At 36.5% G+C, this 26,682-nt stretch overlaps 1 protein-coding gene across 1 annotated transcript; it reads left to right on the forward strand.

The window, feature by feature from the left end:
- Positions 1-1,038: 1,038 nt before the first annotated feature.
- mpp3a (MAGUK p55 scaffold protein 3a) lies at positions 1,039-25,687 on the forward strand. Its single transcript, XM_067375579.1, has 19 exons — positions 1,039-1,139; positions 9,354-9,409; positions 9,515-9,633; positions 9,810-9,887; positions 10,208-10,288; positions 10,377-10,514; positions 11,961-12,042; positions 12,588-12,673; positions 13,345-13,419; positions 13,523-13,719; positions 15,339-15,403; positions 15,915-15,935; positions 17,063-17,104; positions 22,388-22,549; positions 23,133-23,213; positions 23,646-23,739; positions 23,845-23,953; positions 25,051-25,179; positions 25,508-25,687. Exons 2-19 carry the CDS (start codon positions 9,373-9,375, stop codon positions 25,685-25,687), a joined length of 1,776 nt encoding a protein of 591 aa, XP_067231680.1. The 5' UTR covers positions 1,039-1,139; positions 9,354-9,372.
- The last annotated feature ends 995 nt before the right edge of the window (positions 25,688-26,682 follow it).

Consider the following 26,682-nt stretch of genomic DNA (forward strand, 5'->3'; position numbering starts at 1 on the left):
TTAGATCATTTTCTTCAATACTAAAACACAACTAAATGCAATGCGAAATTCAAAATACAGGTAAAACACCAGTGAAAACTCAACACAGAACATTTCTTCATATTAACACAGTACATTAAGATCCATTTTTATGGATATATTTTCTGTTTTTAATTTAATATAAATATTTTCATTACAAATTATACCAACCATTATATTTTTAAAACAAATGTTTTCATTTAAAATTAGCAGTTTTTAATTTAATGCAAATGTTTTCATAAATTACAATATCAATTTTAAAATTATAAATTATATTACCAGTGATAAACCAGTTAAAAACAAATTAGACAATTTAAAATAATGTAATGAATGAAAAATTTGTACAAAGAAGTTGATGATAAATGTCACAAATTTACTATTTTGTTTCTAAATAATGAAGAATCTTATTCACTTTCTCAACTTCATTTATTCATGTTCTAACATAATCAGAATTCTAAAGGTTTAATTTAATTGAAATAAATAAATAAACAAAAATTCCAGATTTCCATCTGTACCTGAAATGAAACCTACACTAGCTCAGAAGCAAACATAAGCTCTGGACTGGACTAATCCATCTACACAACAAAGAAACAGCAACAATCTCACATGCACACGCATATAAACATGCTGCATGCCTGTGGAATAGAGAAGAGGGGGGTGGGGAGATCCTCTTTTCTCTTTCTCTTCCATCTGACTGTGAGTGAATGAGTGCTCAGGCTTTCAGAGCTGCTCAAGTGAACACAATAATCTAAAGAGAAAAAAGACACAGAGGGTGGGAGGGGGGAGAGATGCCCACTGAAGGCAACACGGACCCCGAGTGTCTTACAACGCCCACCTGCTTCTGTCTCTGGTGACATAATGACAACAGAGAGAGAGAGAGACTAGCTGGGGAATACAGTCCTGGATGAACGGAGGAGAGAAGGGGAGGAGATAGTAGGGGAGGGAGGATGGAAAGGGGAGGGGGTTTGTGTATGTGTGTGGAAGAGAGAGACAGAAAGAGAAGCGACAGACGGCAGGGGCGGCAGCTGGAGGAAGAGTCACAGCGAAAGGATCAGTAAGGCAACCGTCTGGGAACGACAGATCCAGAAACACAGAAAACAGAGGAGAAGACGGAGCCAGAGGTAGGCTGCTCCTTTTTATTACGTTCATTTGCTTCATCATACCGGAGCTGAACACAAAGCAAGGCCCAGCATGCACTGCACGAGATCATGCGTGCGATTGTATGTGTGTGTTTTGGTGATTATCTTATGTAGAGGGGCTTTTTTCTCTCTGAGCCAATCAGTGGCATATGTGCAAATCAGCACTGCACTGCAGATGGAGGAAGAGAAAGGCTGTAATGGAGAGAGAGAGTGTGTGTAAGGATGCATTAGGCATCTGAGCAGAGAGAAAGAGAAAGTACTGATGCTTTCACAACACTGCTGAGGAAAACGTGCCCACCTGTTTCCGTTATTATTGGTAAGAGTCCATCTATTTGTTCATATAAGGTGCACGTGTTCCTGTGTGTGTTGCACATGGTAATGCAACAATGTAAGTGAAACAGAATTAGGTCACTGTGAGTTGAATTCTAATGGTCTGGATCTGTTTGGAGGTGGATGCAGGGTTAAATAACCGCTATTTGTGACAGAATGCTATAACATGTTTTAGTTTGGTTCATGCCAACAGGCAGTTGAACTACTAATGAACTTGCTCTTGCAAAATAACTTTTTTTTTTTTTAACAAGAGTGCAGCCTCCAGGCAACTTATATTCCTTTCAGATGAATTAAATTTTTGAAGAGGGTCCAGGAAAACACTCAAACTGATGTCTAAAAATGTCTTGCTGTCTTTTTAATCTCTAACAAAAGGAGCTTCTGTTGTGATGGCTGACCTTTCACCCCTAGGGTCAGATTATTATTCATAAATCCATTTGGTACTATGAAATCTCCCACTATATGTCATAAACATACACCATCTTCAGAGGTCCTGAAGACTTTAAAAGTAAGAATAAGGACTCACTTGTTTATATATTGTTCTAGATCAGTGGTTCAGTATAACGATAAGAAATAATGAATCCTTAGTTTAAATGCTAAAAAATCCATTTAAATTTAAAATAACACTCACAGTTTCTGTTAATACAAATGTAATGAATTACTAGCTACTAAGTACATCTTCAACAGTGTAATTCGATTACTGTATTAATTACTCTCTCAAAAATGCATTGCTTATTATAATTATTTTCCATATCCCATTTCAACCTCAACCAGTTGAACAATACAAGGAAAGACATGAAACTGCTCTTTTAATTCTTTCAAGTAAATGATATAAAATTGCATACATTATTACTGAGCTGACCAAAGTATTTAAAGGGAGAATGTTACATTAAAAACACACATTTTATCCTTAGATGTTACATTTTGAAGTTAGATCCACTATTGTTTTATATAGAACTGTTCTATAATCTATACAGTATTTAATGCAATTACATCAGAAGTAATTGGATTTAAATTACAGAATAATTAGGTATAATACGTTACTTTTTAAGAGAAAAGTAATTAAACTACAACAATTAATTACTTAGTAATGCATTACATCCAACACTGCAGATAACAAGCAGCGTTGTCATAATTACAGCAGAAATACTGCAATATTCAAATATTGCATTGGACAATGGGGGGCTTTTAGACAAAAAGGCTGAGAATTATTGTTCAAGATATCATTTAGTAAAAAAAAAAAAAAAAAATCATACTATTAGGCCTAGGTGTTTTTTGAGGATGATTTTATTTTTATCTTAAAAGTGTCCAGGTCAAAATGTGATTCTTTATTCTCAGACTTCACATTGCCTTCCCAGATTCATCACCAGCACTGGATCAAAATTCATCCTGAGGGAAATAAAAACTCTACAATCATGTACATGCTTTTATCTCTGTCTGTGAAAACCTATCCATTTCTTAGATAACCTGATTGAAACATCTCGTCACCATTATAACAGTTTAAAGGAGCAGTATCCCACCTGCCCTTAGACAGCAGGCACCATCCTGCCAAGCAGCTCTCCACCTGCTTTCAGCTGTGTAAGCAAACAATTCATTATGATTATTTGTAATAACCTTCCCAGCAGTCACCAGGCACCAGCAATGAAATTAAAAAAAAATTGAGTTTTGGAGCTTTTATTTCATGTGTGTATTAGCTCATGCTAGTGTTTTCCTGAACTTGAACAAAATTCACTTTCAGCAAATATGTACTATGGAGTCCCACACATGACATTCAGACAAATAAATAGTATATAGTATATATACTCTTACTGTGTATATATATATATATATATATATATATATATATATATATATATATATATATATATATATATATATATATATATATATATATATATATATATATATATATATATATATATATATATATATATATATATATATATATATATATATATATATATATATATATATATATATATATATATATATATATATATTAAACTAAAACAAGTGAACAAATTAGTAGCCATGATTTAGTATATCAGGGGGACCAATTACTAGTTTGGGGTCGGTAAGATTTTTTAAATAAATTCTTATATGTTTTTATTTAGTAAGGATGCATTAAATTGATCAAAAGTGAGAGTAGACATATAATGTTACAAAAGATTTCTATTTCAAATAAATGCTGTTTTTCAACTTTCCAGTTTCATTAGTAAGGTCAGCTCAAGAAAGTAAACTGCACTCATCAAGCAACTGTCTGTCATAAATGTTTGATGGTACAACAAAGCCAGTGTTTCACTTTTCAGGGAAATTAACCTACAGTATAAAACAGGGAATTTTACATTGAGAAAATTACAAAATGTTAATGAAATATGACTGTATTCAAACAATCTTAAAAATGTTCACTCATATTCAAGTTCAAGGCTAGTAGAAACACAAGCTTCCATATAGGTTACATATTTTTCCCTTTCATTGTCTGGTACAGTGAACATCCTCCAGACAGCAACATTCACTTAACTACATTAATGTGTTTTATACATCCTTAAAGTTTTTAACAAGCAGACTGCATTTGACGGTCTGAAATTCAGCACGTATATGTGAGAATTAGGAAGGCCAAACAGATGTACTATCTGCTGAAGACTGTGTGACCTAAACAGACTTTCAAAGCCAATAAGGTTGCAGAGAGGTCTTTGAGAGTTTGTGTGCGTGTGTGTGTCTGTCTGTTTGTGCCTTTCTTATATCCAAGCCAAAAAACGAAATGGGCTCTAAGCTGTTCTGTACAGAAATAGCACACATGATGACGTGTTCATGCATTTATGCCAAAAATCATATTTATCTTTTTTTTAGGTGAACAAGCCATACAAATTACATTTTACATAACATTACACTTATATTTAACCAGATATTATTTTTGATAAAATACAGTAAGTACTGTATTACAGTTATATAGCAATGCTTAACTATACAGTACCATTTGGGGCCTGTAAGATTTTATTTTAAATATTTATAAAGTAATACTTTCATTTAGTAAAAACTCATTAAACTGGTATTCCTTTGATGATATAATATACATTTATAAAGTTTCTAACAATAAAACCCTTTTTCTTTCTCAATACTAGCTACACACACACCTTTAAAAACACATCTCATTCCCCTGTGTATTGCTTCCACAAAAGCCAATTATATCATTACCAGAACAGCGTAAAGTGGGAATGACATCATCCTTTAGAGCAAAAGTGATTGTGGATTCCTGTCTGCGGTAGTCATGACTGGATTATTAGTTTATATCTCACATTCACTGTTCTGATAATGCTGAGAATTGAATGCAGCTTTATAGTATTATACGTGCCTGCAGCTATCTTATCAGCCCCTATATATATATATATATATATATATAAAAATGTGATTTGCCATATACTCTGCAATCATATAGCTTGTTGTTTGTAGTTGTTGTTGTTGTTTTTTCCCCAACAGACACAGCAGGAAGTGCATATGATGTTATATTGTGTTACTACATGGAACAGTCACAGATTTCCATCTAATTATTTTCACAAGAGTGATGCAGGATTGGTTGCTTGGTTTGCTTTTAGCCAGCTAAATAAGTATGAGTGTGTTCACAATGAGCACATTACTCAGTCCTGACATGTCCATCTACATCAGCATTCATTCCAGACTGTCAGCAGGTAAGCTTCACTGTAGCTCATTTCTAACTGGTTCAACCGATAAAGCTCACCCCATGTTACAACACTGCTTACGCTGAGTGTTACGAGGAAGAAAAACTGCAGTAGAGTTTCTATTTTTTGTCTCTCATCTCTTTTCTAGATGGATCAGTGCTTGTGGAAATGCTATTTCTGTTTCACTGGCACTGTGAAAGTATGGCACGTCTGAATTTCTTTGGGAGAGTGTTTGTGTGGGAGAAAGAGTGTAAAAGAGGAAGTTGTGACAGCACTCTGAGATTTGTGTTCATGCTGTGGCCTCTCAGCACCCACAGAAGAGCATCACTTCCAGTCACTCTCTCTCTCCTCTATTCTAGCACTTTATCATGGCCGAATATCCATTAATCTTATCAAGGCAATGCACACTCAGTAGAACTAGATGAAGTTTCAAGCTTAAAAGTGATGGGATATCGATGTACAGATCCACTACAGGTATTTAAACAGATTACTAGAGCTTTGACAAAACCAGCAATGGTTAGATAGTAGATGAATCATACATTGAAAATACATAAATAATTTTGCAGATTAAAGATAAAACAAAGAAAAAAATAGCACATGATTTTAACAGGGTTACTATAAAATAACAAGGAGCCATTGGTGTCATGGTCCTGTCACCTTTGTGAGTTTGTTTCTGGTCAGCGGTGATGAGATTGTGACATCCCTGTTATGTTTTTATGTTTTGAGTGTTCAGGGCATGGTGTCTGGATCACACTCCAGTCTAGTTCAATTTCGATATTTGGTGTCTGAATTCTGACATCCATGCACCATAAACATTTCTGTTGGAGAACATGTCTTTTGTTTGTTTTCCATGTGCTCTTCTGTCTTTTTACGTTTATCTTTACATTTTGATGTTTATCTATAGTCAAGTCCAGTATTATTAGCCCCCTTGTTAAATATGATCAAAGGGGGCTTTGAAAATAAATCTATATTGTTTATCCTTTTTATTTTTCATTCAAAAAACAAAAATCACAAAATTCTAGCCTTTCATTGAAGTAAACAATGGAAAGTGGGGGGAAATCTCATTATGAAATAAATGTTTTTCTCTAGTTCACGTTGGCCACAATTATTGGCACCCAAATACTGCAACCTCCTTTTGCCAAGATAACAGCTCTGAGTCTTCACTTATAATGCCTGATGAGTTTGGAGAACACCTGACAAGATCAGAGACCATTAATTCATGCAGAATCTCTCCAGATCCTTCAGATTCCCATCTCCATGTGCTTCTTCTCTTCAGTTCACTCCACTCATTTTCTTTAGGGTTCAGGTCAGGGAAATGGGATGGCCATGGCAGAAGCTTCATTTTGTGCTCATTTTTTGTGTTGATTTCAATGTATGTTTTGGATCATTACCCTGATGGAAGATCCATGGCCCATTATTAGATTTCTAGCAGAAGCTTCAGGTTTTGATTTTTTTATCTGTTGGTATTTGATAGAATCCATGATACCATGTATCTGAACAAGATGTCCAGGACCTCCAGCAAAAAAACAGGCCCACAACATTAAATATCCAGCAGTTTATTTAACCGTGGGCATGGAGTAATTTTTATCCATGTGTGCACCAAACCCATCTGGTGGGTTTGCTGGCAAAAAGCTTTTTTTATTTGTTTAGTTTCATCTGACCATAGAAGTCGGTCCTGTTTGAAGTTCCAGTCGTGTCTGGCAACTGAATATGCTGGAGATTTTTTTCTGGATGAGAGCAGAGGATTTTTCTTGAAACCCTCCCGAACAACTTGATGTAGGTACTGTTTGATAATTTGTTTAGGCTTTCTGACCCCAAGAATCAACTAATCTCTGCAATTCTCCAGCTGTGATCCTTGTAGAGTCTTTGGCCACTCAAACTCTCCTCCTCACAGTGCATTAGGACGATATAAACATACATCCTCTTCCAGGCAAATTTGTAACATCTTTAGTTGGTGGAAATGGGGATTTTCAATGCTTTAGCTATTTTCAGCCACTTTCTATTTTGCAAAGCTCAACAAACTTTTTGCTGCATATCAGAACTATATTCTTTGGTTTTATTCATTGTGATGAATGATTACGGGAATTTGGCCTTTGTGTTTCCTCATGTTTATACTCCTGTGAAACAAGAAGTCATGGCTGGACAATTTCATGCTCCTAGTCACCCTGATGTGCTAAACAAATATGAATGGGAATATACTTTAGAGATATTTTACTCATAAGAATATTTATGAAAAAACATTTATTTCATAATGTGAGTTTCCCCCCACTTTCAATTATTTTACCTTAAAGGTGCTAAAGAGGATGTTTTGTTTTATACATTTTTGCAATATTACTTGAAACTATCTTTACTAACTGATAAAAGACTATTTATTAGGTGCACTGAAAGGAATAATAATAATATACATCATCTGTGCACGAGGTAGGGCCTTAAAAACATCAGCCAATCATTTACGTGATCATCGCGTAAACGATTGGCCCTCTGGCTTGTCAATCACTGCCGTGACGTTCCTTGTGAAGCCTCGTTTACACTGCACGTGTGTGCGTTGTAGTAAGGCTTTGGCAAGGTTTTGTTCCGTCTTCTGAGCGGTGTCAACTCACACCAGAAGCATTTCGGAAGCGAAGCGGCTGGATTCCTGGGACCACGAGATTTGCATATCTGACGTTTTTTTCATTGATTTTTTCGTGTTTTTAATGGCTAAATGGTTATATTTTGTCCGGTTTGATTGTGTTTATTGCTATGCCATTTTATTTTGCTGTAGCCATACAGATGAAGTTAACACACTTAAAATTCCAGTTATGGACAACAAAAACAAAGAAATTTAAAGTTTTTCAACTTCAAATCTCTTGTCGTCAGTTTCTGGCATCGTAGTGATGTGAAATATAAGCGGGAGTTTACTCAGGGTGATAATTTTGACTTTATTTTGTATTTGAGCTGCGCGTCTTGGATGCAGCGTCCATCAAAAATAGGCGAGGCGCTTCTGGGACGCTTCTCAAACGCACCGCGGCGTGGCTGGTGTAAACACGAGCATTGACTAGAGTGGCCGCGTATCAGCTCCGGTAGCTGCGTCACTGCCGTAACGTGCCGCACACGCATGCAGTGTAAACGAGGCTTGAGAGACGAGCGTGGCTGCGTGCTCCAGTACTTTTCCACACTCCACAGGCGCCGCATGCAATGTTTTCATCCGGAGACAGGAGTAACAACTGCAGATTATGAGTTACCTACGGTGAGTCCGACATAATGAATCCACTAACACGACACAACGAATGCCGGTGGTAAACATACTCGTGCACGAGTTTTGGGAGGCGTTCCTTCGAAGGAGGGGGGTTGTTCTTACGCATGCGCTCATTTCAAAAACTCAGTAACAGTCTTTGGATTCTCAGTCGACGAAAAGATCCTCTTTAGCACCTTTAATGAAAGGTTAGAATTTTGTGAATTTTTTGAATGAAAGACCAAAAGGATAAACAATGCAGATTTATTTTCACAGCCGCCTTTGCTCATATTTACCAAGGGTGCCAATAATTCTGGAGTTGAATATAGTGCTTTATACAATACAGATTGTATAAAGCACGCTTCACATGAATGAACAGGAAAATAGCAGTGTTAATGTTATAAAATTAACCCATTATGAATATGAAATGAATTCAATTTCAGCTGTAAAGCAGTTCTACAGAAGACAATAGTGTCATTATTCATCTCAATTTAGTTTAATGTTGTTTCAATTCAGTTTTACTGTGGCAATTTTACAAAGTTCATAAATTATGAAAGTTCAATTCAGCTAAGCAGTTCTAGTTCTAGAATATTGCAACAAAAGTCTGTTATAAAATGATATTACACCTCAATAGGCTCAAATAGGCTTCATCTTTGAACTGGAACGAAAAATGACTTGCGGTTCAGTGAGTGAATCAATTGTGTACTAATTTACAACACTGAAAGATTCACAGATTCATTAAAAATAACCGGTTCACAAGATTCATTTGTTCGCGAATCGTGCAGTAAACATTGTTTGCGGACGCAATATGGCTGATTAACCAACGCCACCTCAGACTAATGAAAGTTAGTGTCGCAAATGTTTACATTTTTCCAAGCCCTTTATCGTAAACTTAAAATTACAATGGGAACGCTTGATTTAAAAACACTGTCAGGACTGTGGGTGCATACACTGCAATAATGGTTACCTTTTTTTTTTTAGGTCAACCCCTTCCTGATCGATGAAAGAAGCCATGCCAGTCCTCTCTGCAGGAGCAGGTGCGCTGCACAAATGTATCCACCAAAATAAACATACTTATGTATGTACAGTCACAGACAGTCAGTCAGTCAGTCAGTCACAAAGACGCTCCTGTTTACTTGTAGGGTTGCATGAGACGCTTGCCCTGCTGACCTCACAGCTGCGTCCAGATGCCAATCACAAAGAGGACATGGTCTTCCTCAAAGATGTCTTCAGTGAGAGGAGTCTCAGCTACCTGATGAAGGTGTGGGCTTTGCATTAAATTCGCCTCTTATACGCAGCATCATATGTTATAAACTATTCACAACATGCATTATTTACCTTATATCTTATTTTTAAATTTATGGCAGCAAATGTGTAAGACACCAGTCTTTTCCAGTTCTGTATATAGTACATGTGCATTATGTGTGTCTTTTTTAGATCCATGAGAAGTTGCGTCAATATGAAAGGCAGAGCCCCACCCCAGTTCTCCACAGTGCCTCCACTCTGGCAGAGGATGTAAGTGCTGCAGTCTGTCATATCACATCACCTCAGGCAAGATTAATGGCCTTTTACAATAATATATGAGACTAGTTTAATGGTATCTGGGAGGACTGATGGAAACCCTAAATTGCTTGACTCAGCAACTTTCTGTGTTACACTTTCTTGAGAAAGTTAATTAAATTGCATACGAATTTGAATCTCTAATGTATCCATACTCTGAGGACAAATTTGCTCAAAAATGTCCCTTGAGGTTGGGTAAAGAAGAATACTATATTATTTAAAGATAGCTAGCTTGCTAAATGCTTTGATTTTGGTCTACCCTTACTGATTGGTAGGTGGCAGAGGAGTTGCAAAGTGGACCGATGAGCGTTGAGGAAAAAGAACTTCTACATTTGTTGACATCACCTCATCTCAAGGTACAAAAACACCTTTATTGTTAGACCTCCATTAAAAATGTTGGACTAGAAACAAAATGTAGATGTTCATATCCCTCCTGCTTGTTAGGCGGTTCTGTCAGTTCATGACACAGTGGCGCAGAAGAATTTTGACCCTGTGCTGCCTCCTCTTCCTGACGACTTTGAGGATGAACTAGATGAGGACTCTGTCAAGATCGTCCGCCTAGTTAAAAACAAAGAGCCACTGGTGAGAAAAATAAACAATGCCTGTTGCACACATACAGTGACCCAGAACATATTAGGACACTGTGTGTTTTTAGTATTATTTACACACTATTATAGTATTTATTCCTACGTTATATACAGTACTGTGCAAAAGCTTAGGCACGTCAGTATTTTCATCCCCCCAAAAAAGGGGTTTTAAGCCAGTTATTTATATATTTTTTGTTGTAATGTGTCAGTAGGAAATATCAGTTCACATTTCCAAACATTCATTTTTGCCATTAATTGTAATAATCCAGTGAGATTTTTGAACACACAAGGAGTCTGACAACAGCCGGTGCTCCACATGGAGATCTGATCTCACCATCATCAAATCCGTCTTTGATAACATGGAGAAACAGATGAAACTGAGACAAACCGAATCCAGAAGAACTGTGGAAACATCTCCAAGAGGCTTGAAGAAACCAACCTGTAAAGATACCTGAAAAATGATGCACAAGGATACCTGGACATAAGCTGTTTTAAACGCAAAGGGTGGTTACACCAAATATTGATTTTAATTTAGTTAATAGAAATTAATTGATACATAAAATCAATTTCTGACAGTATTTTTGAAAGCATCCTCACTTTACAGCATTTTTACACAAGTGCCTAAACTTTTCACAGTACTGTATCTTTGTAGATCGCTTCTTCAAGCATCTTGGAGACTCGGCCACAGTTCTTCTGGATTTAGTCTAAGTTTTTTCTGTTTCTTCACGTAATCACAGAAAAACTCAATGATGGTGAGATCAGATCTCTGTGCAGCACCGGCTATAGTCAGTCACACAAAAATCTCACTGGATTATTAAAATTAATGGCAAAATTAATGTTTGTAAATGTAAACTGATAATTCCTATTCACACACTACAGCAAAAGATATAAATAACTAGCTTAAAAACATTTTTTTGTGGGGTGAAAATACTAACACTTTTTTCTAACACTTAAACTAAAATTTAAAAAAATGACCATGTTTTGCTTAAGTTTTAGTAATGTTAAACAAAATTTTTATTGTCTTTTGGATTAGTTTTTTATTTATTTCTATCTGCTTTCATTTTTATTTCAATTTAGTTTTAGTAATTTTAGTTGTTAAACTTAATTTATTTCATTTAGTTGCCAAGGTAGCATTTTTAATTAATGTTTTTTCAACATATTTTTCAGCTAAAATGTATATTTTATTTCAGCTTTATTTCAATTATGGAAAATGTTTTTTAATAGTTTTAGTTTTAGTTAACAAATAACAACACTGACTTGAACAACACATAAGAAAGCAAAAGAAGCAAATAAATCAAACACTATAAGTGTGACTAAAAAGTCCTAATACACTTTTTGGGGTCAGAAGAGATTTTTCATCTGTCATCACCATCAATATTTAGGTCATTATAGTTTGTTTTTTCTTTGCAGAACCTTTTCTTTGTCTCTCTCTGTCTCTCAGGGTGCCACTATTCGGCGGGATGAATCCACCGGGGCCGTGATTGTAGCTCGGATCATGAAGGGAGGGGCTGCAGACAGGAGTGGTGAGTGACACTTGAAAGAATTTCTCTTTAATCTTGAGGTCTCATTTTACTTCATGCTGGAATCCATAATTATCCTGATGCAAAGCTATTTTACCAAATATACTCCTGAAATGTGTTTTATCTTTTTCATTTACCATTGAGTGGAAAACCACTGTAGTCTTCAGAGGTTCTGTATTCATCTCTAAACCCAGTGAAGAGTCTAAATATCCCTGCACCTCTACTGAGTGTGCTATACTGTATATGCTTATTTTCACCTACGTGATGGGCACTGGGCGGCATGTCTGCTGCAATGGTCCATCTGTGTGGTCAAAATGGGTCTCCAAGGACCCAATCAAGAGAATCAAACAGACTCAGTAACCACCTGACCACAGCTGTTGCCATGGGAATATAATCCATATAAGCTGTGTGTGTGTGTGTGTGGTGAGAATGATCTTGGTCATTAAAAATTCATCAAACTATGCCTATAAAGTGTATTGTGGATCAAACACGGCGGGTGCAGCTTGAACATGTAGTAGTAAATCTGTCCTTCCTTCCTTTCTCCACAGGTCTGGTGCATGTCGGTGATGAACTGAGAGAAGTCAACGGCAGCTCTGTAATGCACAAGAGACCAGATGAGATCAGTCAACTACTGGTAAGGAGGACCTACTTAACTCCTATCACATTCATTTGGTATAATTAATAATAATAATAAATAATAATAATAATAATCAATTAAAAAAAAACAAAAAAAACAAACAAACGATTTAAACAGATAAATTAACAACACATGCTTCCTAAATTCTATATCAAGGTGTTGCTCTATCATCAAAGCATTTCTAGCTTGACACAAAGTCTATAGGTAGACACAAAGGTATAGGTAGAAACCCTCCACCTTCCCCAGCTCCACCTGTATAGATCTGCTATGAGTCATTTTATAAATGCTATTTGTGTAGCAGTAGTATGTCATGAATATACTCACAGTAGTGTATCAGCTTATGTACTGGCAGTAGCAAGTTCCTGTACTTACTCTGCAGCAGCAATAATCTACAACTACAACAATAATCAACAGCAGCATCAATTCAGCAGCAGCGTAGCAGATCTATTCCACCAAGACCAAATACATTAACATTGTCATATCATTACCATGTTAAAATCTTCAGAGTTCTCATGATAGAATTGTGAATAATTGAGTTAATTAACATATCATGTAATTAATTTGATTAACCTGTTTAATCAATTGAGACAGCCCTAAAAATTACCATAATCATTCCCGTTTATTGTCATAATAACAGAATCATTTGAGCAGTTTTTTTTCTTTCTCAGTCACAATCACAAGGTTCTATCACACTGAAAATCATCCCAGCAATCAAAGAGGAGGACAAGCTGAAAGAGAGCAAGGTGATTGACTATAAAACAGCAAGAAACCTAGTAATTTAACAGTAATCAGCCCAGCATCTCTCCAGTGTTTTTGTCTTGTCAACTGAGTTTGCGTCGTCTTCAGGTCTACATGCGGGCACTGTTCGATTACACTCCATTGGAGGACAAAGCCACGCCATGTCAGGAGGCAGGGCTTCCGTTTAAACGTGGAGACGTCCTGCAGGTGGTCAGTCAAGATGATCAGACGTGGTGGCAGGCCAAGAGAGTGGGAGACTGCAGCCTACGTGCAGGACTCATCCCATCCAAACAGTTTCAGGAGAGGTGGGACAAATGATCCATAAAACACACACCCTGCTACCTCAGAGATGTTTCGTTTGCATGAAACTGCTAAATATTTTAGGAACCCCGCTCAAAAAATAGCCTGACTAGCAAGATCAACCAGCTTCTTGTAAGAAACTATGTATGTCTAGCATTTAAATATATTTGTAATTACTCATTTGTAATGGTGAAGTTGCTATTTAGTACATTGAAAATATAATTGTAATAATGAACAGACTCAGAAACGAGGGAGAGCTGAATACAAAGACACAAACTAGCTTAAAATATCAGAGAAACACATAAAATCAGGAACAGAACTGAAAATACTGAGCACATCAACAATCACTGGAAAACACTAGACCAAGAAAATAGAAAACCCTTAGGTTTAAATACACAAGATAACAAGGGGCTAACAATGGACAGTTGAGGGTAATTAATCACTATCGCAACAAACTATAGTAACTATTGAGACAATGGCTGAATCCCAAATGGCACACTTCATAGCACTTTCGGTCTTGTGGACTTACAGTGGCTGCCCCGTGAGCGTATCCTTTAAGTAGAGACCGTAGGGTGTCCCATTAATCATTTTAGGTTTCAGAAAGGTGCTCACGAGGGATGCGCCCTGGATGCGCACTTCAGCTGAGCCCGCAAGTTCGCGAGCTACGCAGAGGACTTTACCCGGCAGTCAAAGCGGCATAACGTCACCAAAGTGCAGACTCAGAGGAAGACCGTGACGGTTTAGGGTGCCATTTGGGATCCAGCCAATCAAGGGAGCAAAGGAAACAAGGAAAACACAGGAAGGGAACCCAGGAACAATAGTAACAGAAAATACACTTCAACATAAGAGTCCTTGAGCACAGCACGAAGAATGAAACGAGACCTGAATAATAATAATAACTAACAGTAATATTTCTTTAAAGCATTACAAAAAGATTATTAAAACATAATGATTTAAAAAGCATTTTAAAGTAAAACTTTAATTTGACATTATTACAAAGTTAAGAAGCAGTCTTGAATGTACATTTAAGTGGACTTTTATTTCATTAATATTATCTGCAAGTAGTTTTATTTTTAAATATACTTTTAAGATTTGAGATACACTGTACATTTAATACAAACTACTTTTTTAAACCAACCCTGACTAGCATTTTTTAAACACAAGGTAACTTGGGTTGCTTAAAAACAATTATCTGTAATATCAGCGTGATATGTGTTAAGAGATACAGTTGTGTTTCTAAATTACACAACGTTATTGAGAATTTAGTAAATCAGATATAAATGGACAGTGTGGCTGCTGCATCATTGTTAATAGTTACAAATTACATTCAGTCTTTCAAAGCTGTGGTTTCTTTAGGCCAAATCAATTAAATTAAGTCTAAATTATTCCCTCTGTGGGTCTTACCAGACAGAAATTCGCCAGTCTGTCTTTTTGTCTTTCATCTCAGCGGGGTGTATTTTGGCTGGATATAGTAAGAATAGGATTTTTTCTTTCACCAATGAGTTTGTTTGATCTTGCTCAATAATGTATGATGGCTCTAGTCAGACCAGTATAGCTATATTTGCCAAGGGACTTGATGTTTTTCAACTGTTTGAAGTTCACCTTATATGGTTTTCCCCCTCAGGCGGTTAGCCTACAGAATAAAAATGGGCACTCTTCAAAACTCCAAGTCTCCCAAAAAAACTGTCTGTGAGTATTTCAGTGATTCTTCTTTCCTTACCGAAAACCCCTTCTGTTATTAATCAGTGTTGACTAACGGGAGGCATAATTTGCTGATGTGTGTGCTTGTGTGAAGTGGCCAGGTGATTATTGAGCTCCAACCAAGCGCTTCATGTTCGCTAATCTAAAGCTGATTAGAGAACAGACACATCTGCAGTTTAGCAACATGTCTCCCCCTCTCTCTCTCTCTCTCTCTCTCTCCCCGCTCACTCACTCACAGACTCTCATTACGTGTATTATATCTGATCCTCTTCTGCTTTTAACGTTATTACTGCATCTCTGAGTTGGTCTTTACTGCTGGACTCACTGCTGACCTGCGTGATGTGGGAATGATGTCAATTATAAACAATCTCTATTAAATAAGTAATCTCCAAGGCCATTATTAAAGCATTATTTCCCATTCACTGTTAATGAAGTCTGCAGTTTTGGCTTCTTTCATTGTCATCATATCTTTTCCTTTTCCTATTACTGCTGACACCAGATGACCAGGGATGTGATAAAGGTGGGTTTCTAGATCTGAGTTCACACATTCACACTCTAATACACAACACACACCTATTGGTACCACAGTGATTAGGAAATTAGGCCAGTCTGTCATCTAATCTATTTTAATTCCTGCAAAGAGACTACAACTGCTGTTCTACTGTACACACACACACACACAAACATTGGGTTTACATGTTTTATGTTTTACTTGGGGCTATAGTCACCTCATGGGGGTCATGCTGAGATCACATGACCATCCAAATCAGTAACACTTTTGCATATGAATCTGGCTGACTGTACACATTTTTACAGTGGCATCAGTGATTGACACCTCTTGCTTTTGCATAATACTACATTAACACTGTTAGGAATGAATAGCATTTAGGCCAGTACAACAGAAACACAAAACCACCTACAAGTATTCACAATTTCTTTCTTAGATTGTCTATAGCTGTCAGATGATGTTATGCAGTCAAACCAAAAATTGTTCAGACATTTTTTATATTTTTAATATATTTTTACTAGTGGGTGCAGGACACTATAGTTCACTTATGTAAGTGAGGATAGCAAAATAAAGTAAACTGGTATATTATACACAAAAATTCTCCATACAGTGGACTACCAGTAAAACTGATAAAAATTTGACACAGTTTAACTCTGAGATCTTGTCATATTTTATTACTTTTATTATTTTAAACTATAGCGAATAAACTGTATTAATGAATGAAATGTTCAAGGTGTCTGAATAAAGTTTGGTTTGACTGTATCTTCCATTATTTATTTATTTATTTATTTATTTATTTTTCAAATCTCTATCACCTTTTCTCATTGTTTTGTTTTTCAATCTAAGGACCACATTTCCATTTACTGTAGGTTATAAACAATCACTGTTTCCTCTGAGTCCCACTCAACCACACAGACAAATCCTAATATTTACACTCTACCACACCATCATTTTCTTCTCGGCAAATAACAAACCCCCTTGGTTGGCCACGGCCGTCACAGTCTGCTGAAATACTTGCTGTCCACCCTCTTGCCTGCCTAATTGTTGAACCTGCTTGTGTAACTGTAGTTCTGCAGCCCTGCTTCCTCTCTCCTGTTCTCCTTTGCTCACTCCCTCTCTCCCTGCTTGCCTCCCAACAGAAGACTGTGACTGTGAGGGCTATTTCAATGGACAGTACATAGGTGAGAACCTGCATGCCCACTCCTGTACCCAGGCATTGCCTGCTAACTCTGAAATGTACTAACCTTCTGCCTGAGTGAGCATCTATTGCTGCCTGCGTCTGTGCCAAGAGCAATGGCCGAGCCCTTGATGAGGGGAGGCCGGATTGGGGGGTGTTTGGCAGCGTGAAGGGAATTTTAGATCAGTTGAATCTTTCACTGTGAAGAAACCAATTTGCAGTGGTGCATTGATGTTTCTCTGGAAGATAGACTGGGAAGCGGGTGGCTATTTTTGTTCACACCTTTGATTTCGCATAGTAATAGAGTATGTGAGTGGAGCGGAACGACAGCAATTTCTCCTCAGTAATCACTGCCGGGTTTTCCATTTCTCGCTCCTTACTCACTGGTGGGCCTCTTCACCCATGGTCATTTCATGTGTTTCCTCTGTTTGAATAGCTATCGACCACTCGATCCTCTTCAGGATGTGGTTTTTGATGCATTCCAGATGCAAAATTGTAAATGCATTTGGATGTTGAAGCTACATATGTAAATTTTACTCCTCCCAAAATGGTAAAAAAAAAAAAAATGTGTAGATTAGGAAAAGGAGTAGCCAAATACCACACCGCTACAACGTACATCTCCATAGATATGGCCCGCTGGAGATGAGTATCTCTTTTCAGCAAGCAGACGCTCAAACTGCTGCAATTTAAACTCAACATTCCGCATCTCATCCTAAACCTCAACACATAGTCATCTTCATTAACCGTGGTGAATGCTAAATTCTCTCGCCATTGCTGATTCCGCTCTCTCTACCCTTGTGGTCTTTGACCTTGAAATCAGCTGATGATAAGTGTGGTTACTTTCAGTGATGTGATCTTGAATTCGCATTTAGCTCGGGAATTGAAGATTGGATTTATATTCATTTGGCAAGTTTATGTCTTACAATTCTGACTTTATAGCTCACAACTGTGAGTTTATGGCCTGGTTTCACAGACAGGGCTTAGGCTAAACCAGGATTAGGGTATTTAAGTATATTTTATAAACGTACCCTAGAAAAAAAAAACATTACTGATGTGCATATTGAGACAAAACATTGGCACTGACATATTTTAAGATATGTCAGTGCTAGTTGCATTCAGTTAAAACAGCTCAAACATGCATTTTAGTCTAGGACCAGCTTAAACCTTGTCTGTGAAACTGGGAAAAATTTCACAATTCTGAGAAATAAATTCAGAACTACTACTGATTTTTTTCTTGCAGTTCACACTTTATTTATCACAATTATGAGTTTATAACTCACAATTCTGACTTTTTTCTCATAATTCTGAGACATAAACTCGCAATTGCAAGAAACAGTAAGAACTGCGAAATAAAAATGTGCTAATCTTGTATTCCTTTCCAGTAATACAATTAATATAAAAATAATTATAATAATAATAAAAAATATATATATATATACTCTGACTTACAAAACTTTCTTATCTCTAGGCAAAATCATCCTCCGCAACGCTCACATACTCTTTAAAAAAGAGAGGCAGGGTTTGTTATCCCTCTGAGTAAAAAGTGTTAGAAACATGTCTACCATGTTTCAAGTCTCATTAGTTAATGAGTGCTAATTTGAGGAGCTGTGAGAGTGAAGAAAGAGACGTGATATTCAGTTCAGATAGTGTTAGCTATTTGATTCACAGGCTATCACGCTATTTTCAAAACGTGTACCAGCTGCAGAAATATCTATGAAGATGTGTCAGTCGGGACAACCAACAGGCTGACAGCTTCTCATCTGCCAGTCTTCACTTTCTGACACCAGAAGTCTCCTTCTCACTGTCTGTGAAGATGAGCTTGACAAAATTTAGATTTATGTGACTTTCTGTGGGTGGTGTGAATAAGTATAGCTATGATATTTGAAAAGCTGGTGCAAATTTCCAGTGCAGAAACCTTATTGTTCACCAACCACCTGTAATTTATTTAATTTTTTTCCCAAGTGCCAATTATGCTCAAATAGTTTGTGATGTGATTATTAAACTTAGTGCAAACACACCTCCTTTTTTATCTACATTATGCTTGTTATGGAATGCTGTTAGCCTGGCAAAATTAACATTGTTCTAAGTTTTTATTTATTTTTTATTTATTTTTTTATTAATCATGGAAATAGAAACTGATTAAATAATAGATATGTAACTTTGGATGTGCACTACCCTTCAAAAGTTTGGGGTCAAGATATTTTTTTAATTAATACTTTTATTCAGCATAGATGCATCAAATTGATCAAAGATGACAATAAAAACAAAATTTTAAATGCTTTTCTATTCACAAAGAATCTTGCTGCTGAAAAAAAAAAAAAAATTCCACAAAAATATTAAGCAGCACAACTGTTTTCAACATTGGTAATAATGAGAAATGTTTATTGAGCAGCAAATCAATGTCAATTAAGCAGCATATTAAACTGATTTCTGAAGGATCATGTGACACTTAATCATGTGACTGAAGTAATAACTGCTGAAAATAAATATTCAAATAGATATTTTAAATTGTAATATTATTTCACAATATATTACTATTTACTGTATTTTTGATCAAATAGCCATGTAGGGCATAAGAGACTTCTTTTAAAAACATTAAAAAAAAAATCTCACTGACCCTAAACTTTTGAACAATAGTGTATACAGACCAACAACAGGGACAGCATGTGCAAATGTGCTATCGTTAGGCAAATATAATTCGTAGTGAGACTTTACCTCTGGTTCAAATATGACCAAATCTTAGTTTACATTGACATTAGATGAGAATAATTTACTTTACCTTCCTCCCCTCTGGCAGGTAGTACTTTCCCTTGCCTGATCTCTATGTGAATGTATTCCTCTGCTGCCTTCTGCTTCCTTTAGTCCTCCATCCCTAAAAAGCCCCACCCCTCCAAAACCACTGTCAGGCTGCTGCCCTTCTATTGGACACTCTGCACATTCCACCCTGCACGATTGGCTGTGCACTCACTCACTGAGTCAAGTGTGTGATAGCTAATGTGCATGATGGCAACTCTCAGCCCTTAGCCACTGACCTAGAATCATTTCAATAATCTGATAGCATTAATACTGAGAAGTGCCAAAGACGACAGTGGGAATGTCTAGAAGTCATATTTACTGACAGCAAGGAATCTGCCTCCACAGAATGTTATAAAACATCTGTATAAATTTCAGCAGAACTCAAATATCTGTAATTTAAAACATTCTGCATATCCCTTATTTCCAACTTGACTGTTTCTTAAATATTTTTGATAATTTGTTGTTGCTTTCAGCTGCATTTTACTACTGTATATGTAAATCCTATGCTTGCTGCAGATTTTTCCTCACAAATGTTACAGAAATTGTGATGAATTGGGCAGATTCTGAATAGGCCAACTTTTGGGGTAGTGCTGATGCAGGATTCAACTCATGGCCAGTTATAAATGATCTCAGAAGTGAAAGTCTAAACTGATTTTGGGTCAGTTGTTGAAGGCAGAGTGTGGCTTATGCACAAGTGTGAGGTGGTCTAATGCGCATTGTAGTCTCTTCGAAGTGTAATGCAGTGACACCCTCCTGTGGCCAGGTGTTTTCCTGGGAGTTTTACTCAGGTACAGTCCTCAATCTTCCCACACAGTTGCCACCACTAACCTCCATGTCCTGAAATATAACACTTTACAACAATTTTCATAACATCAGCAATACTGCTAGAGGGTGGGGTGAAGATTACAGGAGTTACCATACAGGATTTTCATTGAAGATGGAACTAGTTAAGGGACAGTTAGTGGTTAGGCTATGGCTAATCACTGCTTGGTTTCAATATTTTATCATTTGGCAATGTCTTTATCATTACTATACAAAGTGAAAGTGTGAGTTCTTAAGAGTTTAAATAGAGTAAGTTGACTACTGAGAATTTCATCAATTAAATTGAACTATTTCACTTTTAATTGTCTTTCACATTATTCTTCCATTATAAATACAGTAAATATGCACTACTATTCAAAACTTTGGGGTTAGTAAGATTTTACTGCATTAAATCTGTTAAAATGACTCAAATCTAAAAACAAAAATATCGAAAAACAAAAATTCTATTTCAAATAAATCCTATATATATATATATATATATATATATATATATATATATATATATATATATATATATATATATAGCCTCGAGTACCTTATTGCTTTTATAAAACGGTTAACACACAATACAAATATTAAAGCCAAAAATATGTATCAATGCAACTTTCATTAAGTAAACTTTCACTAATAGCCTTCCTTCCGCCAGAAAAAAATAGTCCCTGACAGTGAACAGCAATTACACCATTAGATGGCGGCAAAGACTGTCTTTATGAGTGTGTCAGTCAGTAGCGAAGACTTTTACATTGAAAAGTCTGAATTGTTGTGAACACGGAACAAGACGCAACTGACAAATGCTTTGACTAGCGCTGTCAGTCACGGGAAAACCCCTTAACTGTTAAAAGGACAAGATAATACATCGGCCATTTAAACAGATTTTTTATTATGAACATAGGACTGACCTGAAGGAAAATGATAAATCTGAATGCAGGTAATAAACTTGCTCAATCTATCTCTTTCTCACAATACTCTTCTACACAATACGGTAAGATTAAATGAACAACATCAATTGAGAACATACAGTTTACGTTGCTAAGAGTGGTTGCTAAGGGTGTTGTGTAGCGATACGCAGAACCGTTGGGTGAAGCGGTCATAGCTGTGATTTATTGTGAATATCAGATTCAAGGACCGGAATTAACTGTTTAATAAATTATATATATATATATATATATATATATATATATATATATATATATATATATATATATATATATATACAATGAATTATTATCAATTCATTGTGAGTGATCCTTCAGAACCCATTCTAATATGATTTGCTGCTCAAGAAACATTTCATATTATATCAATGTGGATATAATACGAAATGTTTCTTCAGCAGCAAATCATATTAGAATGGGTTCTGAAGGATCGTGTGACTGAAGACTGGAGTGATGGTGAAAATTCAGCATTTTTTTAATATATAGTATTTTATAACAAAATTTTTAAATTGTAATTATATTATACAATATTATATTTTATTTTTGATAGAACAAAAGCAGCCTTGGCAGATACTTATTTCAAAAATATATACTCCTACTGACCTCAAACGTTTGAATGGTATAACGTTAGTGAAAAAATACATAAAATGATTAGTCTTGTAATTTTAAACTCTAAGACATGTAATAAATTATGTTTTCTGATTTTGTGACCTGCTTTCTTGACTCTGTCTCAGCCGGTTTAAGGAGAAGTTTCCGTCTAAGTCGGAAGGACCGTCGTGGATCTTCAGGAGAGGCCAGTGTTACTGACCAGAATGACACAGAGTTCCTGACCTATGAAGAAGTGACACGTTACCAGCAGAGGCCCAATGAGAGACCCCGATTAGTAGTTCTCATTGGTAAGATAATATAAAACATAATATTTCAACTACAGATCAGTGTTTGGTATACTGTGTATATCGTGCACTGTATAATTTTGTAATAAGTAATCAGTAAATATTGTGCACTGTGTAATTTTATATACTAGAGGCACAGTGGTTGTCGAAGTCCTTGCCATTTTACAAAGTAAACAACAGCCTAATCAATATGAATCACTATGAATAAGACTTGGAACATATGGCAGGTAGAACAAAGAAATTATACCATCCATAAACAATTGCCTGTATCAGTTAGATGTTTGCTAACCTGGTTTACTGCATCCCACATTCTGATGATACACTGACCCCTAGTGGCAATAATGATTTTACTCAGCTTCAGAATGTCTCTGTCATTTTGTGAGATCACTTTCATTAAAGTATTTTACTTCACTTATTTATTTAAATGTATTAGTTTTGTTTTGTTTGTGCCAGTATTATCCAAAGGCTTTTTTTTCCCCTCTGTAGTCCCTGGACAGAATGTTATTCGTCAACCTAAAACAAAATATGTGGTTAAAAATACACACTAGTTTAAATTGAAACGAACTTGCTGCCTATCTTTGCGCAGGTTCTCTGGGAGCACGCATCAATGAGCTGAAGCAAAAGGTCATTGCAGAAAATCCCCATCGCTACGCCGTGGCTGTGCCCCGTAGGTCTTCATTTCATTTCCTCATTTCATATTCAGGATAAGAAGAGTTTCCTGATAAATGCACTAGTTATATTATATACAGTACACATAGTTCAAACCATTAACATTAAAACTTAAAAGGGTTTTTAGACTTAAAAGTGTTTTTAGACCAGAATATCTTGGCCATACATAATCAAAGTGAAACAGGACTGGGCGTAAAAGCACAAACTGACCACTTTGATGATCTTTTTATGGTCCATTTTCATCCCTTTTGAAGCTTGAAAGATTCAGTTCCCTTTATAATTGCAGTCTTGGGAATTTTAATTTTTGTATTTTACACAAAGAAAAGTCATACATGTTTGAAAGTACATAAGGGTGAGTAAATGACAGCATAATTTTTCTACTATCCATTTAAACCAAATGACATTTTTGGCTTTCTGTCCTCCATCACAGACACCACACGGCCCAAAAAGAGCCACGAGAAGGAAGGAGTAGAGTACCACTTTGTGACTAAGCAGGCCTTTGATACAGATGCACAGAATAACAAGTGAGTGCTGTGGTGATGTGAACTTCTTCTACTGCTGCTTTTCTACTAGCATTTGAAAATATATTGTCCTATTGCCATACCCTGACTTAAATTGTTTGTCTGTAGATTTATAGAGTATGGAGAGTATAAGGAGAATCTATATGGGACCAGTATAGAGGCCATCCGCTCTGTTCAAGCCAAGAACAAGATGTGTCTGGTAGATGTACAGCCTGAGGTAAATTACTGCAGCTTTTGCCCTGGGTGTGATGCAAGAACTACTGTAAACATTGAACATGAAAGCAGCAAAACTATTCTCTAATCAACGTAAATTATGCACAAAAGCATATGTCTAATTACATGTTTTGTACATGTTGTTTTGGTTATATTTACAATTTTCATGCATCACTTAGCCAAAAGGAAGTCTTTCTCCAATGCTGATATGTACTGACTGGTTTCACCTTCAGGTGGAGCTACTTACCTATTGCAAAAAGCATTTTAGTTGCGCAAGACCACATGCAGCACTTTACCCCAATGGCAAGAATCCTTCTTATGGTCATGGCAGGCAATTTACCTTAAACTCGCTCTCATGCATTTTTAATGTGAGATTTTACCGCTACTGGCTGAAACTGAACAAGACGTTTATCAGGAAATATGGACCACATAATTGACTTAATATTTGATTTTGTACAGTAAATGGACATCAGAGGATCACTGCAGCTGGGTTAAAACTAGTTTAACTATTTCAGAAAGTCTCTTGGTGAGGCCCTACAGATGTATATTTTAAATGCCAAACCTCAATAAAGGAAAGGTTTTGAAAGAGTCAGATAGATTGGGCATCAAGTTTTTTATGTTTTTGAAAGAAGTCTCTTATGCTCACCAAGGCTGTATATATTTGATCAAAAATACAGTAAAAACAGTAATATTATTACAATTGAAAACAACTGTTTTGTATTTGAATATATTTTAAAATGTAATTTATTCCTGTGATGTCAAAGCTGAATTTTCAGCATCATTACTTAAATCTTCAGTGTCACATGATCCTTCAGAAATCATTCTAATATGCTGATTTGGTGCATTTCTTATTATTATTAGGAATATTTGATGAATTGAAAGTTCAAAAGAACAACATTTATTTGAAATATTTTTTTTCTAACATTATAAATGTCTTTATTGTAATTTTTGACCAATTTAATGCATCCTTGCTGTATAAAAGTATTAATTTCTTTAAAAAAATAAAATAAAATCTTACTGACACCAAAACAGTACTGTACACATATAGATAGTATCATTTAACCTGTCACATTACTGTTTTTGTTGTTTGCCCTGCCACAGGCTCTGAAGGCCCTGCGGACAGCCGAATTCAAGCCTTATGTCATATTTGTAAAACCACGAATCCCAGAGAGTCGTAGACGCCGCAGTGCCGGCACCTCGCCGGGAGGAGGTGAACATGGCCGAATCACAGTGAGTCTCATCTCAGGTTTACATCACTCAGCTTTCAAGAAACCCTGTGACACTGATCAACAACGATTCTTCCAACCTCTCAAAAATCAGCCATGAAATTGGGTAATTTAGTGATAATTGCAATAAAATTGCCACGACTGTCTGGCTTTGAAAATCAGCTTGAGGTTTGTCTCACTTGCAGAATTTATGGGAAAATCACAGAATCTACAGGCACGATATCGCTAGCTTGACTATAATATATTTTTGCACACATCTTCTGACATCTCTTTCATTTCATTCTCACTATTAATATTAATGCCCTACTTTCTCTCATCTCTTCATTTTTCAGGAAGAGGAACTGCAGGAAATGCGTCTGTCTGCGCAGCAGATAGATCAACAATATGGTCATCTAGTGGATCGGGTCCTGATTAAGGAGGACACTGCCAGTGCCAGCGCAGAACTACGTAGCATCCTGGAGAGACTGGAGCGGGAGACCTTCTGGGTTCCTTTGAGCTGGGTCAAGGCCTAGGACCCCCCCATTAGCTTCATTCCAGACTGTTGACCAACACTTCCACTGAAGGCTTCTTTTCTTCCATACGGTGCAGTCGGACTGCACACGTTCTCCTTGGCCTGGCTTCTTTCAGCCATCCACTATCTGTAAGGGAATGTAGAGGTCTGCGCAGGATGGATTTTTCAATCCCGATCCCGCCCACTCCCAACAAAAATGTTATAGTTTATTCCGTTTTGTCCCGTTCCCTCAGACAAAAGCCCATAGGAAGAGGTCTATGCAGATTTTTGGTTAGATTCTGTCTTGTTCAGGGGTCAATGGGCTATTTTTTCTTATTTCCACACACACAACGCTTCAGAGCTCCAGTGACAGACTTATGCATGCAGTTATTATTACATTATTATATTTTGCAGGTGCCAACGAGTCATTTCTTCAACTTTCTGCGCACATATCAACACATCCTGATTTTGCAGAGTTAGAAGACGCGTTCCCGAGTCAACATATTTTTTTCCAAAAATTACAACATTCCTGTCCAAAAATGAATCCTAACCATATCCCTACCCCTAAACCTAACCATACCCATAAGTTATCCCTAAATCAGAAGGAAATGATAGGTGAATAACACTGATATAGAAGCACCAAACCCTGACTGTAAGTCTAAACTTGACCAACTGTAAACTTGTCCCTCAAATCTGATTGGTTCATTGGAATGTTGTTCCAGGATCAACAAAGATTTCGCTCCAGGAACATGTTGTACTTGGTGAAATCAGGTTCTGCCACATATCAGTATCTTCCCATCAGCACACACACTCAGCAATTCAAAACTCGTCCCGCGCCGCACTCGGTCTCGCAGACCTCTAGGGAAAGCATTAAGAGACTAAAAAGAGGGAAACAGGCCATTGGGGGTGTCTGTCTTAATATAGGTTTTGTTTTCAGGCTGGGACATGCAGGCACATAAGCACTTATATCGGCATGAATGATATAATTTATTTTTTAATTACTTTAGTTATTTATTA

The sequence above is a fragment of the Chanodichthys erythropterus genome, chromosome 3 (assembly GCF_024489055.1).
Source record: "Chanodichthys erythropterus isolate Z2021 chromosome 3, ASM2448905v1, whole genome shotgun sequence".
Classification (NCBI taxonomy): Eukaryota; Metazoa; Chordata; class Actinopteri; order Cypriniformes; family Xenocyprididae; genus Chanodichthys; species Chanodichthys erythropterus.